The 26,456-nt window shown below is 42.7% G+C and overlaps 1 protein-coding gene across 8 annotated transcripts in view; it reads left to right on the plus strand.

Moving 5' to 3' along the window:
- The window catches only part of ATXN7L1 (ataxin 7 like 1), a 195,278-nt gene that overhangs the window by 137,768 nt on the left and 31,054 nt on the right, over window positions 1-26,456 (plus strand). For all 8 annotated transcript variants that reach the window (XM_006026445.3, XM_006026449.3, XM_025207392.1 and 5 more), the window contains one exon: window positions 17,645-17,928. In XM_006026445.3, coding sequence (XP_006026507.1) covers window positions 17,645-17,928 — 284 coding nt within the window. The remainder of the gene's footprint in view (window positions 1-17,644; window positions 17,929-26,456) is intronic.

Below are 26,456 nucleotides of genomic sequence, written 5' to 3' on the forward strand. Positions count from 1 at the left end.
AAATACTCTGCATTTATCTTTATTGAACTGCATCTGGTTCTGCTCTGCTGACCTTTCCAGCTTGTCCAGATCTGCATGGATCCTCATCCTATCCCCTAACTTGACTGCTTTTCCCCATAACCTAGTATCAACCGCAAACTTGAACAGTGTGCTTTCCACATCCTCACCTAAATTGTTGATAAAGATGTTGAACAACATGGGGCCAAGAACCAAACCCTACAGGACACCACTGGTCACTTCCTGCCAAGATGATACAGACCCATCCAATAACACTCTCTGGGTTTGACCCCTTAGCCAGTTCCCAACCCACCTGACCATAGATTCTGCCAGCCAACAATCCCCCAGTTTTTTTTTATAAGTGTGTCATGGGAGACCATATCAAAGGCCTTTTTAAAATCCAAGTATATGACATCAACCACGTCTCCCACATCTAAGCAGTTTGTTACTTGATAATAGAGGCTAGGGACAAAAGTTACACATAAACCTGCTTAAGTGATCAGAAACTGGTTTAAACCTGTAATAGAACAGAAGCTCAGGGCACATAAACCAGTTTCAAAAGGCTGAAACTGGTTTAAGATAAACCCGGTTGAGTGTAGTTCAGACTTAACTGATTTGGGTCAAACCAGTTTATGAAACTGCTGTCCCAGACCCCTTCCTGGTTCAAGTTAAATCAGAGTCCCCCCGCATCCCAGCATGCTTTATAGCCCTGGGCTGGGCTGTGTTGTGTTGTGTTGTCTGCTCCATAAAGCAGGGCTGACCCTGCCCCTCTGCTCCCTAGCTGGAGCAGTGAGGGGTGGCTGACAAAGAGAGGGGGAAGGGGTGCAACCCGGCTGGGATGCAGCCCAGTGTACAGCAGGGGGTACTGCCCTCTCCAGGCAAAACCCGACTGGGGGCTGGGGCCAGGGGCCAGGGAGGGGGGTTAAACACCACTTCCCTGATGCAGACTTATTGCTGGCTGCAACTGTGGACTACAAATCCCAGAGGCACCTGGAAGCAAGAAGAGAAAGTGATGAGCAACCCTGTAGAGTCCTGCTGCTATAATGCTGGACTGCAAATCCCAGAGACATTGGGGGCAGCAGGAAGAGGAAGTAAACACACAGTCAGAGGTCCATGCTCTAGCACCCCCTAGCTTCTGGCCTGAGCCACTGCAGGCATGTGGCTGCATTTTCTGAATCAACGATAAATATCTGTTCACTTCTGTTTCAGTTTAATCATTGCAGTTTATACTAACCTGCAAAGACTGTATCGATTCAGCCTTGGTCTTTTTGACTGTCTTTATTTAGCCAGGAGATGAGGTTGTTCAGACATGACCTAATCTTCTAGTCTGACCTCCTGCATAACATCAGCCAGATAATTTCTCCCAGTAATCCCTGGATAAGGTCTATAAGTTCTAACAAGAGCATATCCTTTAGAAAGAAATAACTTCACATTAAAATATAAGCCTGATTTCTAGTCTGAATTTGTCTAGCTACAGCTTCCAAATATGATATGCCTTTGTCTCCTACATTAAAGCTCTCTGTCAGAAAGATGCTCACTGATTTAACAGCCATAGGTTCATAGGGAAGTAGGACTGGAAGGGACCTCATAAGGTTAAGAAGTCCAGCTCGCTGCTCAAGGCAGGATCACCCTGACTAGACCATCCCAACGAAGTGTCTATTTAACCTGTTCTTGAAAACTTCCAAGGATGGAGATTCTGCAGTTTCTCTAGGTAACCTGTTCCAATGCTTGGCCACAGAAAGTTCCTTCTAATCTCCAAGGTATATTTTCCCTGCTGAAGCTTGCAGCCTTTGCTCCTAGTCTTGCCCCCTACAGCCACAGAGAAAAGCTCATCTCCATCCTCTCTATAATCATCCTTCAGGTATTTGAAGATTATTATCAATCCCATTCCCTACCCCACCCAGTCTTATCTTCTCCCTCCGAGGCCCCTAATCATTTTTGTTGCCCTGTGCCAAACTCTTTCCAGACTGTCCACAACTTTCTTGAAGTGTGGGGCTCAGAACTGGACACCGTACTCCAGATGGGGCCTTGCCAGTGCTGAATAGAGTAAAAAAAATCTTTTCCCTTGATTTGCAAGTGACATTCCTCTTAATACAACCCAGGATGCCTTTTGCAACAAGAGCACACTGTGGGCTCATATTCAGCTTATGGTCCACCTAACCCCCAGGTCCTTCTCTGCAGTACTGCAACTAAGCCAATCATTCTCCAGGATTTTGCATGTGTCTTTGTTGTATCTCATCTGGTTAATTGTGGACCATTTCTCCAATCTGTCCAGATCATTCTGAATCCTAGCCCTGCCTTCCAGTTTTTATGCAGCTCCACTCTACTTGGTGTCATCCATAAATTTGCTAAGAGTGCACTCAATCCCATCGTCCAAATCATGAATTAAGATATTAAAAAATGTCGGACCTGGGGAGCCCCTTTGATACCTTCTCCCAACTAGACATTGAGCCACTGATGACTAGTCATTGAGTACGATGATCCGACCAGTTATGTATCCACCCTAGAGTACTTTTGTCACCTCTTAAAAACTCAATCATTAACTTTATTCAAGAGTAAATTAAGTCTCTTACTGTGAGGCATGGAACAATTTTTTAAGAATGTGTCATATTTGGTCAGACCATGGGTCCATCTAACCTAGTATTCTGACTGTTTGTGACAGAGAGTGAATGCTAAAGAAAATAGTATTTAAGTAGGACGTATCCAAAACAATCCATTCCTTTACCCTCTCCCCATACAGCTTCTAGCATTCAGAGACCTAAGAGGAGGTCCTAATTTTGAGGTTGGACCCCTTACTGTCAAGCTTGATGCTCACTGATCAACCTATCCTCCATGTATTTGTGTAATACCCTCTTGGACCTGGTTCAGTTATCAGCCTCCACAACATCCTGTGACAATGAGTTCATTTTACATTGTTTGAAAAACACCTTTATTATTTGTTTTTTTATACCTGCTGCCTAATCATTTTATTGTATGTTTTCTAGTTCTATTTTTTTTTTTAAGTTTTTTGGAGCCCTTTCTGTTTTCTGACATCCATTTTTTAAATATGGAGCCTGGAAATCGACCTTATAGTTCGGTAATGGTCTCTGTTATGACCTGGCCCAGTAGATCTCGTTACTGTCATCAGCGTGTTACTGGCGTATGTAATCACTGGCCAAATTGCTTCCAAATTTTGGCCAAAGGGCTTCCAAATTGCTTTGATTTTTGGTAGAATCTAATCACTGTTTCTAGCACTGGGTCTACAGAGCATACTCCCAGTTTCAGGCCTCTTATATGAATCCCTTCTTTGGGACCTGAAGCATCACAAGCTAGTTACCATAGTCCAGTAATTCTTAACCTTTTTAGACTCAAGACACCTCTTGGAAAATGTCAGTTTGTAGTTTTCACTCGATTTTTGACTGCAGAAAAATAATAGAGCAATTCTATTACAAAGAACTGAGAAAGACCACAACCAGTCAGAATGTTTCTAAACCTATGGATTCCTATTTGAAATCTCTAGGTTTATCTTGTGAATCACGTTTGCATGCCTAGCAGTGGCTAGAGGTCGGCAACCTACAGTCCATAGGCCAGATCAGTGGAGGGGGGGACAGGATGCTTCAGCAGCATTTGAGAGCAGGGGCTTATCTGGAGCTGTGGCAGAGAGAATGGCTGCAGCAGCCAGCTCCTGCCTCTGACCCAAGGTGGGTCATTACAGCTCCTAGCCTGAAAAAATTGTTAACTACTGATTCAGGCCTAACCCTTTCTGTGATTTTGTGGCAAGAATGCAAGAATACAGGCAAAGAAATTCCTTAATTACAAAGATATAACTCTTAAAGCACTCAAGAACTACACATCTTTGAAAACAACACAGGTTTGGATGCACCATTGCCTGGTCTGATCTCACCACTACAGCAAAGCCAAAGTCCATTGGTGCTTTGGGCTCAGCACAGTCCACCCGTTCCATCTTTCATGTGGCACTGGTTTCCCCTCTCCGTCCTGCACAGAGTAAAACTCTGCTATTAAGTAGGTCTCTTCTCTCGGTCATTTCATCAAGTGACAAGCTCCAGCTCCCCCCTTGTCACATATGCCCCTTCTGTGAAGTCTGAGATTTGTTCTGGGGAGGGAAAGGAATCATCAGCAGAGCCAGTATTTGAAAAACAGTCAGAGTTGGCAGACTTTAATTGCTATCTTGATGACTCCCCTGTGTTACTTGATCAATAAACTGTGAAGCACCTGTTCTGGAAAGGGCAGGTGTCTGGAATACACTATGTTAGCATCTCCTCAGGCAAGTTTATTCACCCATTCAACACAATGCTGAAATGGAGTTCATAATTAATAGACATTTCCCTCACTGCTACAGTCACATTAACATTGTATACAGAGGTAATACCACACCACTACTTCTGTTTTTTGTAATCTCCTGCTTATACATCCAATGGTGAGGTTAGTGATTAGTCATAATCACCCTTGAAGCTCACGTTCAGATTTTTATCCACAATGTCCCTATGCCTTTTCAGAGCCATTGTGTTGAGTGATAGTTTCCTTTTCTGGAAGTGTGATCTATATTCTTTGTTTCTGTATGCTGGGTTTGACTGCTTTAAGACGCATGTTCAGATGACATCAGCTTACCATGCAACACTTGTCATTCTGCAAAATGCAGTTTTTCCGGCATTTGTCATTCATCGGGTTTTTTTTATCATCACAGTCTTTACCAGCAGTGATTTTCAGGGATCCAGGTTATCCATTCACCAAGGAAAAATGTGGTAAAACCCGGATTTCCTCCTTTGAACAAGAAAAACGTGGGAAGTGGGTTTCCCCTTGCAGGCTGGAAGAGTTGGGGAGTAAGGGGCACCGGCAGGACCCAGGGGGCTGTGGGTGGGGAGTGAGGAGCACCAGGCAGGGCCTGGGGGGCTGTGGGTGGGGAGTGAGGGGCAATGGCATGGGCAGGGTACTGGCATATCCAGGTTTCTCAGTGCCTCAAAGCAGTGCGGGGACAGCCACAGCTAGACCCATGACCTGGTGAGTGAAGAGGGCAGGGGGAGCTCTGATTTTCCATGATCAAAAACCTCAAATCAAATGCCAAGATTTATAGGTATTTAGAATGTATTTTATTATAGTGATTGAGGCACTGGTAGGCTTCCAAGTTGCTTTATAATTGTAAATATATCAATAAAATATTGTGTTTAACTGATCTCTCTCTCCCTCCCTCTCTCTCTCTCATATATATATATATATATATATATATATATATATATATATAGTTGCATTTCATTTTAATCTCAGAAGAACATGGGTTTTGAGGTTTTAATCAGAGAATCTGCTATTTTTTTAATTGGAGAAAAGCAGGATCCCTGATTTTTATATTTTTCATATTATTGAAAAGATATTGAACAGTATTTGCTTATAAATGGATAGAAAACCCTATGATAAGATAGTTTTCCATTTACAGTTATTTTTTCAGATCCATCAGTTAGACATTTTTATTCTATGTAATGAGCTGCATAGATTTTTGTAAAGTGATGATTGTTTAATCAGAATTTCTTAGGGAGTAGATACTCTGCAGAAATCTAAAAATATTGTGTCAGACAGTTACCTTTGAAATTACAAATCTGACTAAAACCAGTATTGATTTTTGTGACAGGGTCTCTCTTTTCCATAAACTTGATTGGGTTAATTACACTGTCATCTTTTAAGTCCTTATTCCAGGGCTGCCCAGCAGATATTCTGTGGGCTGCATTCAGCCTGTGAGGGTTTACTGTGCAGCCTCTGGTGACCCACCCAGCTACCACTTCCCCATTGCTCCATCTGCATCAGCTGCTGGGGTCTCAAGCTTTTACTTTCTTTTCCAGCCCCAGGGAATAGGATGGAGTCCTATTGTAGCCCAGCCCATGGTGCTGCAGAGGAGCCTGCATTTAGGGAGGTGACAGTAAGGCAGTGCACAGTGCAGCAGGGGGTGTGAGTGGCCAGCCTGTAACCCCCATTGGTGCAGCCCTCCAGCCACTAGATGTTAGCCTTATTCATTGGGACTGAATCTGTGTCATGCTAACAGATTAGTGTTACATGGGTCATCCCATTTACCCTCCTAAATGTTGTCACGTTTGCTTTCTCTCACAACCTTGCAGCTTTTCCTTTATTCCAATATCTGTTAAAATCAGTTTCAGTGATTCATAGAGCTCATTGGTCAATTCTTTTAAAACTCTTAAGTGGAAATTATCAGGTCCAACAGATTTTAAAATGCTTACCTTAAGTAGTTACTGCTTAATATTTTCCTTTGTTACTGTTGGAATAGAAAGTATTTTGTTACTATTGTATCATTTTGTGAGATCAAGAAACCCCATCAACACTGCACCTCAATTTTGTTGTACAAACATAAAATACTTATCAGAAAATTCTCTCCAAAGCCTACCGTCGAGATGGAGGCAGTAGTGGGAAGACTAGTTTGTAGTTTATAGTTTGCATATGTTGGCTTCTTAGTTTCGTTTAATCAAATAAACAAGAGATACTGTATTAATGAATCACTAACCAGGTACCTTCTAGCCACTCTTAATAATAAGCATTTTACTGTTGGGAACATGATAGAGCTGTGTCTTAAGAAGGAATTTGAGAGAGAACAGAGAAATGGCTTTTTTCTCAATCTGCTTCAAATACACTTTCAAAAGGCATCTTTGAAAAATACATATTCTAAGAGGAAAAGTTAACTGCCTGCTTCTCAAAAATGTTTTCTTTAGGGGTGTCCTTGGTGCTTTCTTCTGCAAAATGGCTGAAACATTAATGACGGGGATTAAAGCTTAGTGCCCAGGGTTCTACTCTGACATATAGAAACCTTATCTGGAATCTTGATCATATGTTCCCAGGGTTGAGATGGGCCATAAATTAGGTAGTGGTCACCTTATCTAACTTAAAGCACAGTGATGTGGCTCATCAGAACTGTTTACAAAAGGATGGGAGAAAAACTATGGCCTCTGTTTTCCTTCAAGTGATTGCTCATATACTCATTTCACTATTAATGCTATGTGCTTCATCATGCACTTGGGCTTAAAAACTTTGACTACCAGTAGCTACAGGGCATATGTGCCCTAGTTATTCCCTATTAACTCTAAAGAGATTAATGTTCAAGTATGTTTGAATGTTTTGTGTGAAAATAAATGGAGCTTCATGTTAAGAAGATCAAAGTGAAAAATCAGGAAATGTATGACAGGGAGTAAGGTAGAACATAAGAGGGCAGATAAGGGACTTTTTGGTAGACAGTCAGGAAGGAGGGGGAGTTTGGTAGAGAGAGCGAAAGGATTTCTGCTCCCCTGCCCTCACTAGGCAGCAGCACAGCAAGGCTGGGGGCAAATAAAACCAGGATTACAAAACAGGTTTTTGGAAACCCTGCTGGGAGAACAAGACTGTGCCTCAAAAGCTGGGGTTCAGGGTGTTCTGGGACAATTAGTCACGTTGCTTGCTAGGGAGAGGCTAGAGCAGAAAGCAGGCCTTGCACAGGGTGGTGTCTGATGTGCACATGTTCAGCCAGCTCCAGTTTCCCAGGCAGCTGTCCAGTAGCTCTTTCACAAGTGGTGTCTGACAGGGTTACAAAAACCGAGACAAAGCAGCATTTTTATTTTTTTTTGGTAAAAGTAGCAGGAACACCCAATTAGGCCTAGTTTTTCAGCACTCAGTATAGCACAAAAACAGTGGATTGTCCTGCTTTCTCAACCCTAAACCAGGTACTAAGACTCTCTGTAAAGGAAGAGAAATCGTAGCCAGAAGGAAAGATCAAAGACTGGATAGGACTGGCAAAGATGATAACTACTTTTTATCATTTATAGCCAGTCTCGTGTAGCCTAAATCTAGGCTATGAACCAGCAAGAGAACCTTTCTGAATTACAGCCCAGAACTCACTTTGGGCTATATGAAGGAAGCAGCATGTGGTTTGTGAATGTCAGAATACTTCTGTTCCTTAAAGCAAGATAGCTACTTACACTAGAAAGGGAGGATAAATATATCAGACATATTTCAGGAAAAATGTACGTCTAATAGAAAAACACAAAAGGAATTTACAGAAGATATTGTCTCTTGTTGACAAAGCAGCTTCTGTTATGAAGAACCCATGTTTTCTGTATCAGAGCTGAAGAAGGATTATCCCTTCCTTCCAGAGCCTCTCTCCATGATGGAAAGAAGCAAGGTGATAACTAAACCCGTTAAGTTACACACAGCAAGAAAACGCTGTGCACCCGCAGGTCTCAAAAGAATTTGTTCCAAGTGACTAAAAACAGCGTTGTAAAACCAGCAAGAAATAGGATAGAATTCACCAACTTTCTCAGTCAGTGTTTCCAGTTTGAACAATGGAAACCAGATTGATTTTGACATGCCCAGGGAGGTATGGAGAGCCCTGTTTAATTTGGAGAAGGGAATGGTTGGAGTGTAGTTTAATGCACATAAGAACTACTTTCTGGGGAATTACTAAAACAGAGAGTAAAACAGTAATCTGCTAAACCAAGAAGTTAAGTAATGCTGATCACTTCATTTTTAATTATTTTCTTAGGAATATTTGGTAGTAAATAATGAGACTCAAATTAAAAAAAAATCAAATAAATATACCAAGATATGTGAAAAAAAATATTTCCAATGGTTATTTTTCAAAGCTGTGTGCACCATAAGAACCTTTTACAAACTTCAGTTTGTAGCTGGTGAGGAGGGTATAGTGGGAGAGTTGTCAAAGACGATAACCAAATGCTAAAATAGACTTACTGAGGTCTGTGATCTTGCAGTTGGACAAAGGATCAAATAAACCCTGTTATTGCCACGTTCCACCTCAAAACATACGTATATGCAGGCTCATTCCTCTCCCCTTGACGAAACTGCAGCTACAAGACTGAGCTGTCATCTTCCTGTCTTTCCTTGGCTCCTGTTGGGTGCTCACCTTTCCTGCTTGTCGCTGGAACCATATCAACTGTAAATTCTCCTGACTCCTGTTTTATAATCCAGCTCTGACTTAATTGAATGGTGTGCTGGTACCTACTTTCTATCCTGCTTTGCTCATGGTTGACTTACACCAGTTCACTCTTGTAGCACCTCTAAAGGATACTTCTCTTCCTGCATTGCAAGCATGATGTAATGTGGAACAAAAAAAGGTAATGCTGATACAATGAAAGAACAGGAAAAGTAGCTTTCCCACCCCTCCAATTCAGGAGACATTCCAGTGCCCAGCAGAGGGAGCTGAATATGAAGAAAATGTGATGAAAATCAGAGTCTGTCAAAATGTGGGGAGCTGGCATCCTTCCTTTAAATAGGGGAAATGAGAAGAGATCAGAAAGAGGCCCAGAGTTGAAAAAACCACATCTGTGGTATAAATATAATGCTGAATAATTAGAATTTATAATGTTACTTTCAAAAGATTCCCAAATCACGGAACAGGAAGTGGAAGACTTGCCACTTTGTCATCTATAAATAGCTTGATCCCCACTTTAGAGATGGGAAACTGAAACTAAGGAAAATTCAATAATAATATAACACAGAAAATCAGAAACAGAGTTGGGAATAAAATGTATAGATCCCTCTGCTAGCCACTGGACCACCAATTGTCAGCTGTTCTGGCAGTTGTATTACATGGATGTTACAGACAAATCAAGAATTGCAGAACTAAATAACAGCAGGATAACATTCAAACATTTTAAGATGCATTTTAGATGTTTGGAGACTCTTGTTTCATTTCAAAGAGATGCAGTTAAACATTTGAGATGTGATTGAAATTGGAGAATTAATCCAGAAATTGGTGACACAACAGAAATAATATTGTGCATATATAAAGTAAAAATAATTTAATAGGCAAAGCCTGAAGAAAAGGGGACAAAGGTATGATGTGGATATTAGTCTACAAATATCTGAGAAGTATTAAGGTGTACAGGTCAGTTTTGTTACTTGAGAATGGCAGGAAAAGATGCAGTGGCTTGGAAGTAAAAGTCCGATTACGTGTTGGAGGGAGAAATTCTTAACTGTTAAGACAGTTTGTCCAAGTTCGTTTAAAGAGGTACCATCAGTTGCTATCTAGAAGCAGGTTAGAAATGTGATGAAATAATGTAGAGGGTTGTTGGTTTTTTCCTGTTTCTTGTATTGAGGTGAATTAAACGACTCCAGCCTTCTTCCCTTTGTAGATTGTTGCACTGCTTAACCATCCTCGTTGTAAAAAATGTATGCTTTGCTTCAGCTCCCAGAGATGGTTTCCTTTTATGCCCTTCTTCCTAAGGGTATGGACAGATGCAATTAAAATGTTTCAGATGCCTTTTAATGTTTCAGAGGGTTGGCTGTCCACAGATACAAGCCCTTTGAAATGATCTAGAAGTATCTGAAAACACTCCAAAATGGTACCTATTTACATGAAGTGCTATAAGCATTTCAATATTTTTATTACAGCTGAATTATTATTACCTAGGACCCATAGGTCCTCCAGAATCCCACAGTGCTCTTATCTCCTCCCTCTCTCCCCCACAAAGGAAAGAGAGCTGGGTGGACCATCTGGCAGTCTGAATGAAGGTTTGCCAGCTGTCCAGCCAGCCACTGAGTCCTGCTTCTCAGACCCCTACCAGTGCCATGTGCCCCAGTCACCTCTACCTCTGTGCTGGAAGGAGAAGGGAGCAGGAGAGGGTCTGGAGATTTGGGCCTGGGATTCATGTGGTGGGAACCTCTCACCACAACCACAGACCCCTGCTGACCCACACTGGGTCTCCCCATGTGGGTAGCATTCCTCACCCCCCTGCCAAACCCTATGCTCAAGCTGTCCCTATTGCCTAGCTATCCAGCCCCTAGCCCCTACTCCCCTGCACCTCTCTGCTTCCAGGAGGGGGCAGAAAAGAGGCTAGTGAATTGATATCTGGAACCAGCAATAGGGCATCCCCAGCTGCCCCCTCCCCTAGACTCCTGCTAGATGCAGCCCTCCCCATCCCCTGCTAGACCCCTGCATCCCCTCCTTAGACCCCTGGCAGACTCTTGTGCCCCCATCACTGCCACTAGACTCGGGATTTCAGCTCTCCGTCCCCTGGTCCTCCTACCTCTCTGTCCCTGCAGCCTTCTGTAGCATCCCCCAGCAGGGGACCAAGCAGCTGCATGCAGCAATTTTGAATTGTTTCAGCTGGGGTCAGGACAAGGGCTGCACATGTGTTCCCCATCTGAAACAATTCCTTTTTTGAAATGTTCCAAATGTTTCACTTGAAAACATTTCAGTTCTTACATCTGTCCACACCCTAAGCTAAAAAGGCCTTTTAGCAATTGGCATTTTCTTCCTGTAAAGATGCCTGCATATTGAAATCAAGTCAGCTCTCTTGCTATTTTTTTTGAAAAGCTTAAGCAAGATGAGCTCTTGAAGCCTCTCACTGTAAGGCTTTTTTTCTTTTTGTTTTTTTAGCTTTTGAATCATTTTGTAAACTCTTCTTTGAACTCACTCTAAGTTCTCAGCAGGGATCCTGGCTTTCTCTGTTTAAAAATTGCAAATTCTCTGATAAAAATGCAAATTATCTGATTAAATAACCCAAAATCTGTGATTAAAATGAAACATTACTGTGTGTGTGTGTGTGTGTGTGTGTGTGTGTGTGTGTGTGTATCAGATGAACACAATGTTCTATTGGTGTATTTACAATTTTAAAGCAATTGGAAGCCTACCAGTGCCTCAGTCATTATAATAAAATACATTCTAAATACCTATACATTTTGGCATTTGATTTTGGATTTTTTATCATGGAAGATCAGAGCTCCCTCTTCCCCCTTCACTCGCCAGGATGCAGGTCCCGGCCCCTCACTCCCAAGCCACATCCCCCCCCCACCCCTGCTGGTGCCCCTCACTCCACACCCACAGCCCCCCTGAGACCTGCCTAAGGTGCCTCTGGCTGCCAGGCCTACAGGGCCACAGACCTGTGTCTGCAGCCCCCTGCCCAAGCAGACCTGGGTTTGCAGTGCCTGAGCCCCAGTTGCCGCCTGTGGAAGGCAGTGACTGCTGCGGCAGAGCAGGGCGCAGAGCCGGGCAGCCGGGGGGTGCCTCACCATGGCGGTGTGGGGCTCGCAGCGGCAGCAACTAGCTTCCCTGCCCCTGTCTGCCCTGCCATGCTGGGTCGTGCCCACTGGGCTGCAGAGGGCCTGGGAGGAGGGCAGCAGGGCAGGGAGCCTAAGTGTGCCCCACACGCAAATCTGGGGGCATGTGCCCTCCATACCCCCTCCCTCCCAGGACTGTACACAGCAGCAGGGAGCCAGCCCCCCTCTGCCACCCTACAGTCGAATCACCCTTGGCTCCACCACACTGCCCACCTGGGCCCTGCAGCTGCTCATGGCCCCAAGCCCTAAGCCCCATGTACCACCCCAGCTGGGCAGCATCCCCAGTCCTAGCCAACTAACTCCCTCCCTCACTATGGGGGCCTCAATCCCACCACCTTCCCCCTCCCTGTAGCTGCCAGACTTACCTGCAGAAGCTGCTCTCCTGGCTGCCTGGCACGTGGCACCCTCTGCCTGAGTGCCCTCCTCCCGCTTCCCCCCAACCCCTTGCAGGCTGGTACTCTGCCAGCCTACAAGGGGAAACCCAGAGTTTCCTGCATTTTTGTCGTTTAAAAGAGAAAATCCAGGTTTTTCTCCTTAAAATTAGAAAATGCAGGTTTTACCATTTTTTTTCTCATGGCAAGCAAAAAGCCTGGATCCCTGGTTACTAGTATCTTTCATGAAAGCTGGATACTATGACTGAACCTGTAGCCCATTATTAGGCTTACTACCATGCAGAAGAAAAATAAATTCCCTACTTCTCCTGACTTTGCATGCAAAGACAGGATTTTGGTTGTAGTATAACACTGTGAACCCATTATATTTGGTTACTATAACCCCTGTGTTCTTCTCAGAGTCACTGTTTTCCATGATGCAGTCCCCAGGCCCAGTATGTAGGCATTGTCTGAGAAACGTTGTCCATTACCACGTAACTTTCCATGCAGTTTGAATGGGTCCATTTTGCAAGGTAATCCAGAAGGACCTGTACAGTAGCTCTGTTCTCGGACCACCAATCTTGGTGGCATCCACAGATTTAATCAACAGTAGTTTTCTGTTTATTTCCCGATCATTGATGGCAATGCTGAAGCTAGTCTTATCAATCCTTCAACAACATCTCCACACACTCAGTGAATGATGATTTCCAGCTGACAGCTACTTTTTGTGATCTGTCTGCCAGTTCTTAAACCATTTAATATTTGCTTTTTGATATTCTACATATAGTGCTAATTGTTTAATCAGTGTCATGCAGGAGTAGGCGACATGTTTTTCAGGAACCTGTCACATGAATACAGTTATTTTTATCAGCCAAACTTGTAATGTCATCAAAGAATGAAATCAGGTTCGTTTGACAAGACCCATTTTCCTTAGAACCGTGCTGGCTGTCAGCAACGATATTCATACCCTTTCGTTGTTTATCCACTGACTCTTCTGCTTTTCTGTCCAGGAGAGATGTCGGGGGCATCCTGCTTACCTTTTCTGAGTATGAACACAATATTGGCACTCTTCTAGTTTTACAGAATTTTCTCAGTATTCCCAAATTTATTTTAAAAACATCTTCAGGAGTACTGACAGCTCTGTAGCTAACTGTTTTTCAATTCCTGGCTGCAGATTATCTGGGCCTGTTTATTTTAAAATGTTTGTCCCTAACAGATATTGTTTAATGTCTGCCTTGGTTATTAATGGTCTGGAAAGTATATCATACTCATGTGATATTAAATTGTCTTCCTGCTTCTTTGAAAATACAGAAGAGAGCTATCTACTAAAAGCTTTCTGTTTTGTGCATCATCATTATTAATAATTTTACCCTCTCCATCTAGACAGGGAATTACCACTTTCTTAGGATTTTAGGATTTATTTTGTTGGTGAATACACTCTAACTTCTTACTGTTCAAATCCCTGCCAGCCACAGGTTTTTCCAGTTGGTCTAATAAAAGGAATCATTTGTCTTTGACAAGTTTCTACACAGCATGATATCTCATTTAAATCAGTTCCTGTCTTTCCACCTTCTTTTTATTTGTTATATGTTGTATTTTATTTCTGATCGTTGCTTTGGAAGTTTTCCCCACTGAACAGAGTGGACTTTTTAACCAAAATTCTCCCCTTTGATTGTGTCTTTTTCGTCATCTAATAAGCTCATCCTAACATGCAGCTTTCATTGATGTTTTTGTCTAAGTTTTGCCTCCCAGTTAATTTCACTCAGAATTTTCTCAGCTTTAGAAAATTAGCTCTCTTGAGGCACCAAGTAGATATGCTGCCAGTTGTAACTGTTCTCTTACTTCCTGTATTGAATATAAATAGGTCAGGATCACTCGTGCTTGCAGCCCAGTGTTAAATTCATCCTGATCTGTCAAAATGAGGTCCAAAATTTAGTTTCATCCTGTTAAGTGCAGTACTTTTATTTTAGGAAGTTATTGTCTATAATATATAGAGACATTAATGATTTACTAGCTGCTGCTTGAGATTTCCAGTACGTCTTCTAAGTTGAAGTCTCCCGTAACACCCCAATTTTTCTTTCTTCACATTGCAGAAAGGTACTCGGGGAGTAATTCTTCCTCTTCTCTGCTTCAGTCTTGTTGTCTGTAAAGCCCTCATCTGCTGCATTGCCACCTTTGGTCTTTGTTAGCACATTGTTTATTCCAGAACCTGCATTATCCATAACTCTAAATAAGTTGTCTTCCATTACTCTTGCATTTACATTATTTTAATACTGAAATATTGCCCATTACCAAATAAAATCTTATTATTGCATATCATTATTTTGAATGTAAATATATATTAAATTTGGATGGAAGATCTCAGCTTTATTTACATAATAAGCAAAACCTGCCTGATTTGGCTTCATATTGGCTATGTTTCCTACTGGTCAAAATTATTGCATTTCAGTCATTTGAAATAAAAAATTTTCTCCACAAGGTTGGTGATGTTATAATTTGTGTCCTGTCTTTTCACTGAAAAAATTCAAGGGGGAGAAAAAATGCATGCAGAGGATCAAATTCTGTGAGATAGTTGAAGTGAGACTGTAGCAGGAGAAGCAGGTATAAGTACTCTGCTTTATCTTATACAACTCTGTGGCTAAGGGTAAAGTTGGCATGTAAGTTATACTGAAAAGTTATTTTGTAAAATTATTGAATGCCAAAGGGTATAAATTCTACATTGACCTCTGTTTCTGAACAACTTATTTTAATGTTTATGTCACCAGAGAATTTGGCCCTCTTGGTTATAGCTAGCACACGCCAAATCTAGATTTTGCCCTGGCACACAATTCTTCTTTTTAATTTGATATGTGTAGCATTTTTCTATATTGGTTTATATAATTGGTCAATGTTCTAGATAAAAAATCAATTACTGTACACTGATCAAGCTTAAAAATAACTTTCCAACATTGGGAAGTGGAAAAGTAAGTCTGGTACAGCCACAGATCTAAGAACTTTAGACATCCCAGTTTTCTGCTGTCTGTCCTCAGAAGTCCCAGGAAAGAATGCCTTTGAGCATGCCTTCAAGGTCAGCAGACTTGAACTATTTTGGATCTTGACTCCAAATTGCAGAGCCTCTCAGAGAGAACATCCTGTCAGCATTTCATTTGCTTTCTAACTCAGGGAATTCCAGCCCTAGCACTTCCACCCGCTCTGGCAGTGGTACCTGGAGAGAGGCTTTTTTTTTTCAAATAGATAAGTCTCAAGTTAGCCAGAGCTTTGAGAGTGGAAACAGGAGCCTTGAACACCATTAAAACCAACAAACATCCACTGCAGATCTAAGAGAATGGCTAACATTGACTCCTGGCAAAAATTCCCTTTACCAGACATATTTGGCATATTTCACATCCCATGTGGATTCCCCACTAGGTGCATAATGAACAACGTGACATACAAAAAACTAGAACTCTTGGTTCCAAAATTATACCTTTTATTAGACCAACTGGAAAATGGCAAGAAAATTATCCTTTTCTACAAGCTTTCAGGATCAAAGTCCCTTCATCAGGCTCTGGGAAAAGTGTAGATGGTGCAAGATGGTAAAAAGTCCCCATAGGTAGGAAATAAACTTCATTTTTGCACAGAAGGAGCTGAAGATGGAAGTCTGTCCCTCTGGGTCCATGAGAGTGTCTAATGAACAATGCTAAACTTTGGAGAAGTAGCACAACTGTAAATATCCTTAAAATGTTTGTAGTGATCATTTCCTTAGCTTACTTATGTTTCCTTGAAAGTGTAGTTTATTAAGTAAAGTTTATTAAGTTTTGGTATGGAGCAATTTGTGTTGTACAAAGCCAATTAATACATTTTCTTCTGGTTTAACCATGATGTGTATAATAGCTTAAGTTTGTTAAACAATAACTAAACATTTTCTTATTTTTTCAACCCATCAGAAGTGTTTTTGTCTCAAGTGATTGTAGCAGAGACACAATACGTAGGTGTTAAGCATAAGCTTAAAAGGCTGAAGAGTTGATCCTTGTTGAAGTTTCTGATTTTTCTGCTATACAAACAGCACCCTCCATTCATAGTTAAGAACAGTTCTTGAGTTTTGGAGGGAATCTGTCTTTTTCCTCAGTGTAATACCCAGGGAATCAGAGTTTGGATGTGGTCTAGGTATGTTCTTGCTAGAGGGACAGCTCAGAAACTCCTCAGAGAGGATAGGGAAAAGTGGAATGTGAAAGATGTTTTTTCAGTTGTGGCTTTCTGGCAGATCTGAGCTTAAAGCTCTGTGCCTCTGTATCCCTAAAACAAAAGTTGATATTTCTGGACTGGTTTTCCTGAGGGTCTGGGGCAGCCTGGAGGAGTTAATGTACTATGAAGTGGGTGAATGACAGGAACTTAATGAAACCTATGTTAAGCTGGGCAAAAATAATGGCTCGATTTGCTATGTATTTGTTCATATGAATGTCAGTTAGTAAAATCAAAACATGTTAGGATTAAAATAAGCTTCTATATTAAACTAAAAAAATTCTAATCTTGCTCCTAGTTGAGAATGTTGCATTTGTTAGCTCCATAAATATTGCTATAAATTTGAAATAGCACACAGCTTGTTATTGGTGAGCATATTTTAAAAGGGCAAATTAAGCTAGTAACTGCACTGTGTATGTATTGCTTCATATAAGCTTTAATTAAAACACATTTTAGTTTGGCTAAATTCTACAGGAATTACTCTCTATTTAAAGGGGCTATCTTAAGTTTGCAAGATAGAAAATTTCTTTTTCTTTTGTCCCCAAAATTCATAAAACTTTTTGGGATACTACTGTGCAAGTGACTATTTTATGGATATTAATTAATTTATTAATTAATTAATATTAAAATTGTTAGTAAGCTAGCATGCAGTAATGATCAGCACTACCTATGTTGGTGGGACCAAGCTTTATATAGAGAGACTTAAGTTTTGGTCTAAAGAGGAATTATAAACAGTGTTGAAAAAGCATCTTAAAAAAGGAAATATATATATTTTTTCATCCCTATAGTTTGTTCTCAAAATGTTCATGCTTTGGAAGATAGCCATTTATATAAGCAGGTGATCTAACCAAGTATTAAAGATTGTTACAAAGTTTCTAATGTTAGTCTAGTGACTTAATAAAGAGTTTTGATCACTGACCATAGTGCCTAATAAAACATGGAAGGAGGTTAAGAAACTGTAAATTCAGTGATACAAAAAATACGACTTGAAGACTTTTTCTTTGGTTTTGCAGTGTTCCTGTTCCTGTAGTCAGTCTAGAGAAAATTCCTAACCTAGTGAAGGCAGATGGTGCCAATGTTAAAATGAATTCTACAACCACTACCACCATCACCTCCTCCTCAGCCTCTTCATCCACCATACCTGCTCCAACTTTGGTTAAATGTGGTTTGACATCTAAGTCAGTGCCACCATCACCAGAAAAGATTCTGAACGGCAAAGGAATTATAGCTCCATCAATAGACAAGAAACATCAAAATGGCACTAAAAGCAGTAACAAGCCTTACAAAAGAATCTCAGGTGAGTAATGTTGTAGTGCAACTTTTCAGACAGCCCATCATTCTTTATTAATAATTTTTGTAGCTGGGGAGTGATATCTTGGAACATGCTGTAGGCTGTTTTGCTATAAGATGCTGTTTTGAAATTGCAAATCATTACCCTAAAAGCTCTTACTGTATTTGTAATATCTGTCCTTTACAAATACAAGTTTGTTTTGTGTTAGTATTAATGTGAGTTAAAATGTAAAATATTTAGGGGAAAAACCATTAAAGTAAAAAGACAGTGATTCTCTTAATCTATTGTTAGTTGTATAAATCAGCTTCCTGTCAACTAGTATAGGAATAATCAGCTTACCAAGGCCCATGTTCTCCAGTCTCCAAAACTATTCTTGAAATTTGAAACTTTAATTTATAATAGACATAGTTAGTTCAACTGAGAAATGTAACTTCTGCCACCTAGCAAAGTTCATGTCAATTATGTTGTTACTCAGTTACTCTTTCTTATTAATCTTGCCCCTACTCTATGAGGTGGGGTTGGTCTTCTTTTTGAGAAAACTGTTATTATGGGTCCAGTGAGTTAGTTGCATAAATAAATGTCACTCTAATCTGAAGGGATGTGTCCCTGTCACATCGTAAAATTAATACACACACCCTCAACCTGGGGGCTGGTTTCTCTGTGTGGAGAAAAGGAGGCAAGGCTTGGGGAGTCTGCAGTAGCTATGGGTCTGCACATCAGTAGCAGTTGTGGTGAGCTAAGGTTACGGTCACTTGATCTGTCCAGTATTGTGGAAGCATTGGTAGCCTAAGGACGTAGTGTCAGTTAGAGGGTGCCCATTCCTCCACAGCCTGTCAGGAGCGTTTCTTCCCAGTCTTCCTCTCTATCCCCTCAGAGCTGAATCAGGCCAGTTGCTGGACTGTGGGCAGAGAATTTGCTCCCAAAAGTAAAACATACATTTACGTTCTTAAGGAAGGAAAACAAAATGTCTGAGCTCACGTTTTCTAGCAAAAGTAACTGAATCAAGTTTACTGCATTGGAAGCTCTGTACAGAGTTTTTTCGTCTGTTGGCAGGACTTTAAGACTTCGGCAAGAACTTTCTTGTGTGTTTTGAAAGACTCATTTTTGTAATGGTAATGCTATCCGAGCTGTACCATCCATTTGATAGAAAATTGATTGATTCAGTTTTCCAAGAGTGTATGAGTTGCACAAGATGACTGCCATTATTTTTAGTTCATAAGTGTGACTTGTTTGTTTGAGACTGAATACAAGTTTGTTTTGTTTTTAATTTTCTTACATTTGGCAGCCAGCTCCGTGGCACAGCTAACATGGCTTGATTCCAAAACAGTGAGATGCGTTTGCAAAAACTGTGTGGCATGGCACAATGCCATTCCTCTGAAGCATCCAATACAGCGACTTCTTTCTAAACTAGTTAAACATGGTTCATAGGAAAATTAAGCAGTTGCCTCTGCTTGAGTTCTACAAAACTGAAAATATTTAGGAAAAAAATCAACAATTTGGCTTTTTTCAGCCTAATGTTTTGTTTCCTGGGGTTTGATTTACTATCCCAATGAATAAATACAATGCATTACAATTCATAACATTTAAAATAAACTTAAGATAATGGGGCAGGGGAAGATTTACAAAAAACATTCACATTTTGAACAACTTAATTTAGAGACCCAATTTACCACTCTTCCTGGGACACGTAGAGTTGGTAAACTATGTCTTCGAGCTGCCAGGCTTTCCCCCACATCACCCTGTGGTGATCACCTCCAAAGGACTGGAGGTTGTGTAGACACTGATTCAGTCCTTGGTATTTACTGTGTTAGGCCCTTGGCAGACATCATTTCTATCAAACAACAGGTAATGTTATTTGATGAAAACTTGCACAGTGTGACCTGCTTCGTGTTCACAAGGGAAGCTATCCACAGGGGGGAAAGTACCCTTGGAACTAGCTCTAACAACACTTGCCAGCAAGGGGAGGCTGTCTCTCCCCCCAGTCTTGTATGGAGCAGGCTCCTGCAAAGGGTAGGGGAGTGGAGATAGGAACAGCAGGACTGGAACTCCCCCAGGACACCTTATAAGATGCTTTTGTATGTGTGTTTCTCCTCTCTCCCCATCTTTTGCCTGTAGTTTCCTGAAGAAATCATCAAATCATAGAAAATTAGGGTTGGAAGGGATCTCGGGAGGTCACCTAGTCCAACCTCCTACTCGAGTCAGGACCATCCCCAACTAGATCATCCCAGGCAAGGTTTTTTCTAGCCAAATCTTAAAAACCTCCAAGGATGGAGATTCCACCAGCTCTCTGGGTGACCTGTTCCAGTGTTTCACTACCCTCCTAGTGAGAAAATTCTTCTTAATATCTGACCTAAACTTCCCTTGCTGCAACTTGAGACCACTGCTCCTTGTCCTGTCATCTGCCACCACTGAGAACAGTCTAGCTCCATCCTCTTTCGAACCCCGCTTCAGGTAATTGAAGGCTGCTATTAAGCCCCCTCTGTCTCTTCTTCTCTAAACTAAATAAGCCCAGTTCCCTCAGTCTTTCCTCAGAAGTCATGTTGCCCAGTCCCCTTACCATTTTTGTTACCCTCCTCTAGACCCTCTCCAATTTGTCCCTTTCTGTAGTGCGGGGTCCAAAACTGAACACAGTACTCCAGATGTGGCCTCACCAGTGCTGAAAAAAGGGGAATAATCACTTCCCTTGACCTGCTGGCAACACACCTACCAATGCAGCCCAGTATGCAGTCAGCCTTCTTGGCAACAAGGGCACACTGCTGGTTCATATTCAGCTAATTGTCCACTGTAACCCCCAGGTCCTTTTCTGCAGAGCTGCTGCCCAGGCAGTCAGCCCCCCAGCTTGTACCAGTACATGGCATTGTTCTGTCATAAGTGCAGGACTTTGCACTTGTCCTTGTTGGGCCCTTATGAGATTTCTGTTGGCTCAATCCTCCGATTTGTTTAGGTCACTCTGAATCCTAGCCCTGGCCTTCAGCATATCTACTACTCCCCCAATTTAGTGACATCTGCAGAGTTCCTGAGTGTGCACTGTATGCCGTCTTCCAGGTAGTTGATGAAGACATTGAACAAAACTGGCCCCAGGACTGACCCCTGGGGCACTCCACGTGATACTGGCTCCCAACTAGACATTGAGCCATTGATTGCTATTCTCTGAGCCCGCCCAATTCTCCAGCCAGTTTTCTATCCACCTTACAGTCCATTCATCCAGCACATACTTCCTTAGCTTGCCTGCAAGAATGTTGTGGGAAACCATATCAAAAGCCTTGCTAAAATCAAGGTACACCACATCCACCAGTCTCCTCACATCCACAGAGCCAATCACCTTGTCATAGAAGGCAATCAAGTTGGTCAGGCATGACTTTCCCTTGGAAAGGGAATTTCCAGGGCCTGAGGTGAGGTTGACTGGTCTGTAGTTCCCTGGATCCTCCTTCTTCCCTTTAAATATGGGCACTATGCTTGCCCTTTTCCAGTCATCCAGAACCTCTCCTGATCGCCATGAGTTTTTAAAGATGATGGCCAATGGCTCTACAATCACATCAGCCAACTCCCTCAGCACCGTCAGGTGCATCCCACCGAGCCCCGTGGACTTGTATACGTTCAGCTTTTCTAAATAGTCCCTAACCTGTTCTTTCACCACTGTTGGCTGCTCACCTTCTTCCTAAAGTATGCTGTTGGTGCAGTAGTTTAAAAGCTGACCTTACCTGTGAAGACTGAGGTGAAGAAGGCATTGAGCACTGCAGCCTTTTCTGCATCCTCTATCACAAGGTTGCCTACCCCATTCAGTAAGGAACCCATACTTACCCTGATCCTCCTCTTGCTACCGACATACTTATAGAAACCCTTCTTGTTATCCTTCATGTCCCTTGCTAGTTGCAACTCCAATTGATCTTTGGCCTTCCTGACTTCATCCCTGCATGCCCAAGCAATGCTCTTATATTCTACACTAATTATTTGTCCAAGTTTCCACTTCTTATATGCTTCTTATATGCTTTTTGTGATTTAGTTTACTGAAGAGATCCTTGCTAAGCCAAGCTGGTCTTCTGCCATACTTGCTGGTCTTCCTGCGCATCGGGATGGTTTGTTCCTGCACTCTCAGTACGGCTTCTTTCAAGTATAGCCAGCTCTCCTGGACTCCTCTCCTCCTCAGTCTAGCTTCCCAGGGGATCCTGCCCATGAGTTCTCTAAGCGAGTCAAAATCTGCTTTTCTGAAGTCCAGGGTCTTTACTCTGCTGCTCTCCACCCTTCCTTTCCTCAGGATCCTGAACTCAATCATCTCATAGTCACTGCTGCCCAAGTCGCAACCCACTACTACAGCAGTTCCCAAACTCTGTGACAGATTGCGCACCACCAATTTAAAACAATACCACCTTAAGTACAACCAGCAAAATTTTGTCATATAAAGTAATTATAATAAAACTCTTCATGCATATCACTAACAGGTTGTCTGCATACCACTGGTGGTACCTGTACCAGGGATTGGGAACGGCTGCACTACTACATTCCCCACCAATTCTTCCCTCTTTGTGAGCAACAGGCCAAGAAGAGCACGGCCCCTAGTTGGCTGCTCCAGCACTTGCACCAGGAAGTTCTCTCCAGAAACTTCCTGGATTGTCTGTGCACTGCTGTATTGCCCTCCCAGTAGATGTCAGGATGATCGAAGTCCCCCATGAGAACCAGGGCCTGTAATAGGGAAACTTCCACTAGGTGTTTAAAGAAAACCTCATCTACCACATCCTCCTGGTTTGGTGGTCTATAGCAGACCCCCACCACAACATTACACTTGTTGCTCTCCCCTCTGGCCCTAACCTAGAGACTTTCAACCGGCCTATCTCCAGTTTCATACTGGAGCTCTGAGCAATCATATGGCTGTTTGACATAAAGTGCAACTCCCCTCTTCTCCCCTGCCTGTCCTTCCTGAACAGCTTGTACCTATCCATGACAGTGCTCCAGTCATGCGAGCTCCCACCAAGTCTCTGTTATTCCAATCACGTCATAGCTCCGTGACTGTGCAAGGACTTCCAATTCTTCCTGCTTGTTTTCCAGGCTCCGTGCATTTGTGTACAGGCACCTAAGCTACCTAGTTGATTGCCCTGATTTCTCAGGAAGTATGAGAGCACCTCCCCTGTTTCTCCCTCCTGCTTGCTCTTCCTCTAGATCTCCCACTTCCCCACTTACCTCACAGTTTTGGTCTCCATCCCCCAGCAAACCTAGTTTAAAGCCCTCCTCGCAGGCTAGCAAGCCTGTCTGTGAAGATGCTCTTCCCTCTTCGTCAGGTGGATCCCATCTCATCTTATCAATCCTTCTTGGAAGAACATCCCATGGTTGAAGAAGCTGAATCCCTGCTGGTGACACCACCTGTGCAGCCAGGTATTGATCTGCAGGATGCACCTGCTCCTGCCCAGGCCCTTTCCCATGACTGGAAGAACTGAGGAGAACATGACCTGAGCCCCAGACCCCTTCACCCTTGCACCCAGAGCCCTGTAAATTCTCTCCCCCTTTCTGAGGCTCCTGTTGTGTGCAAGCAAAGCATGTCGTGTTGAGTGTTTGTCTACCCTCTGCCTCTCACAGGGAAGAGGAGCTAAATGGCTACTTAAAGAAGCTGCCTTGGAGGCTGGTTGGGGAAAGGGGGGGAGGGCAGAGTCATGATATCTCCTTCTGAGGCACCCTGGCACAGCAGCGTTCAGTGGCAATCACAGGGAGTTCCCTTGCAGGAAGGAGGTGGGAAGGGAGTCCACCCTAGGGTTCGGGAGAACCTGACCAAACACTATCACCCTCTGTGTAACATGCCATGTGTTCAACTTAGAATAAGATACAAACAAGCTGCTAAGATAATGTACATTTAATAGGTAACATTTCTGAGGATGGATCACTATTTATTTTTTGTGGCTCTTTATCAGGTGATAAATTGTTTGAGCACATGGCATGCTACAAATGTATTAGTCCATTAACACATTAATCGCACTTTAAATGTAACATCTGCCAAGGACCATAGAGAAAAGTCATTAAGGTAGATGGGCGTTTTTTTGCAGAGATTGCTGTGGGGCCTTCCTTCATATTGCTTAGCCAAGGATCTAATGAGCAACCCCACATTGGCACCATTTCAGCACATTTTGCCAGTAAAACGTATCTGCCAACAAGACAAAAAAAATCACTGGGTAAAAAATCCAGAGACGATGGAGCTCTACTCTACAACTGCCTCAGCTGTAGTCATTTTTCCACATGAATACCTTGACTATCTTGCTGTCTCAACCTCTCATGCTGATGTGGCATCACAGTACAGTTTGTGGGGATTGTTTATATTCCAAAGATTTAAAATACTAAGCTGTGAAAACATAAAGAACTTTTTATATGGTGGATTCCTGGCCAGCATTACACACATCTGTGCACAGGCTAAACTAAGATGCTTGGATGATTCTTTGGGATAGATCTCAAATGCAATCTGCTTGTTTTATATAAAAAGTAAAGGGATGGGGAGAAAGGGAATAAGCAAGGGAATTGTTAGGTTCCCCATCTCCTGTTGCAGGTGCCCAGCCATTTGTTTTTAAAACCTTAGCTATGAGCTTAAACTGGTCTACATCAGCTTTCCATCCTTCTTAATCCTCAACTCTCTCCTCCCATGCTCCTGAATGGGGCTAAAGCTGTTTCCTTTGCTAAGAGCTGGTGATTCTGGTGCATAATGAAGGAGGCTGCCTGCTTTCCTGCAGTAAAGATCTGAGCCAGCTGAGAAATATCAAAAGACAATCAGACTTGCAATGCCCACCACCAGTAGGTCATTGTCCCTAGTGGCAAATAGAAAAAACTTAATGCAGAAAAATATAATGTCTTCAGTCCCAGCTCTCTTATGGAAAAGCTAAACAACTAGAATACCCCATTTAAATAAATTGTTTCTGCTAGTTTGCAACCACTGGAGCTTATACTACATGTTTTCAGTCAGTCCAGACTGTAATGTTACTTACAGCTACCCAGTGGAGCTGCGTAGAAGAAATGCCTACACTCCCCCGTTCTAGAGAATTGGAGCATCATGCTTACCACATGAGCCAACTGAGTGGAAATCTGTAAGAATCCACCTTTACAGCTGGGACCCTTTCCTGTCATCATGGATACTGGTACTCCCAGGGAATCCAAAAGCTCTGTTCTATCACAGATCACCAAGAAGGGAAAAATCTTTCTTCTTATATATGAGACTTATCATAGATACTCTGCCTCACAGTTAGGACTACAGGGCTACTCTTAAAGGAGCATTCAGACTTCAGTTGGAAAAACAGGCAAGTTTCCTGCTTGCTTAGCATTGGTGTTCACATTGAGTGTAGTCTTGTCATTGCTCCCTAGACTGCGCAGGCTTCCAGTTTTTCTAACTGCAGATCATGAAATTAGCTTTTATCTCTGCTTGTACTCTGTTTGCATCCTAAAACTTGCTTCTTTTCCAGCTGCATTGAGCAGTAGTTCCTCCTTTTGTGTTTCCTGAAGCTGGAGGGGTGCACTCTTGATTTGTAGACTTTGTTTGATATCTTTAGTTTCAGGCGTGCCAGTGTAGTTTGGTTTAGTTTACTCAAATGGGTGTTATATATGTGACCCCAGAAACCATGATAGACACAGAAACAAATCCAGGATTTTATAAAGCAGGGTGTGGTTGCAGCACCCAGTACTGCAGCAGTGGCTGGCTGCACACCCCACCTCAACCTCCTCACCCTGTACCTCCTCCCCACCCCCAGGCAGCACTGCAAGGACTGAAGTCCCAGGGAAGGTAAGTACTGTTCGCTTCCTTCCCCTTTGCTCAGAGGCATGTCTCTGCCCCCTTCCTTCCCCTCTTATTCCCCAGTCCCTGCCTGTTGCTGCTGGTGCTATCCCAGGGCCAAGGGAGCGCCTGTCCCACTCCAGCTGGGCTGTGTGGGGACTGTACTGAGCCCAGGACTATGGCAGGAAAAGGCAAGTTCCCCCTCCCCACACCTGCTCCCAGGCCTCTAGGGAACACCTTGGGGGAGCAGATAGGGAGTGTGAACGCTCCTGCCACGCTCCTGTGCACCCAGACTCGATGCAGCCCAGCTGGATTGGGCAGGAGCTCCCCTCACCCCCAGGACAACATGGATGCAGCAGTGGCAGATAAGAGTGGGAATGGGAAGGGAGGAAGATGAGAGGGGAAGGAGTGGCCTGCCTTTGAGCACAGAAGGGAAGGGGTGGGGGGAGTGCTTATTTTCTTCAAGACTTAAGTCCCTGGCTGATCTTCTGGCAACATGGTCAGAAAGGGGGAGTGTGGCCATACCACTGCACCCCCTCTGGATCTGCTCCTGGATAGGCACATTACATACTTGGAAAAATAAGCTGAAGAACCACCTCCTTTATCTGGCCTGTAGGACACAGTGTATTAAATACTTCTGCATTTTTGGACCTACTTACTGGTTGTACGTATCTTTTACATTCTGCTGTGCTTCAAAATCCACAGTAGCTTCCACTACTTGTGACTGACTTCACTGTCATGGGAGGTTTCCCCAACAGTGACACTGCAGACCATTAGTTCAGATATACAGTACTTTAGT

Source organism: Alligator sinensis, unplaced genomic scaffold, assembly GCF_000455745.1.
Source record: "Alligator sinensis unplaced genomic scaffold, ASM45574v1 scaffold100_1, whole genome shotgun sequence".
Classification (NCBI taxonomy): Eukaryota; Metazoa; Chordata; order Crocodylia; family Alligatoridae; genus Alligator; species Alligator sinensis.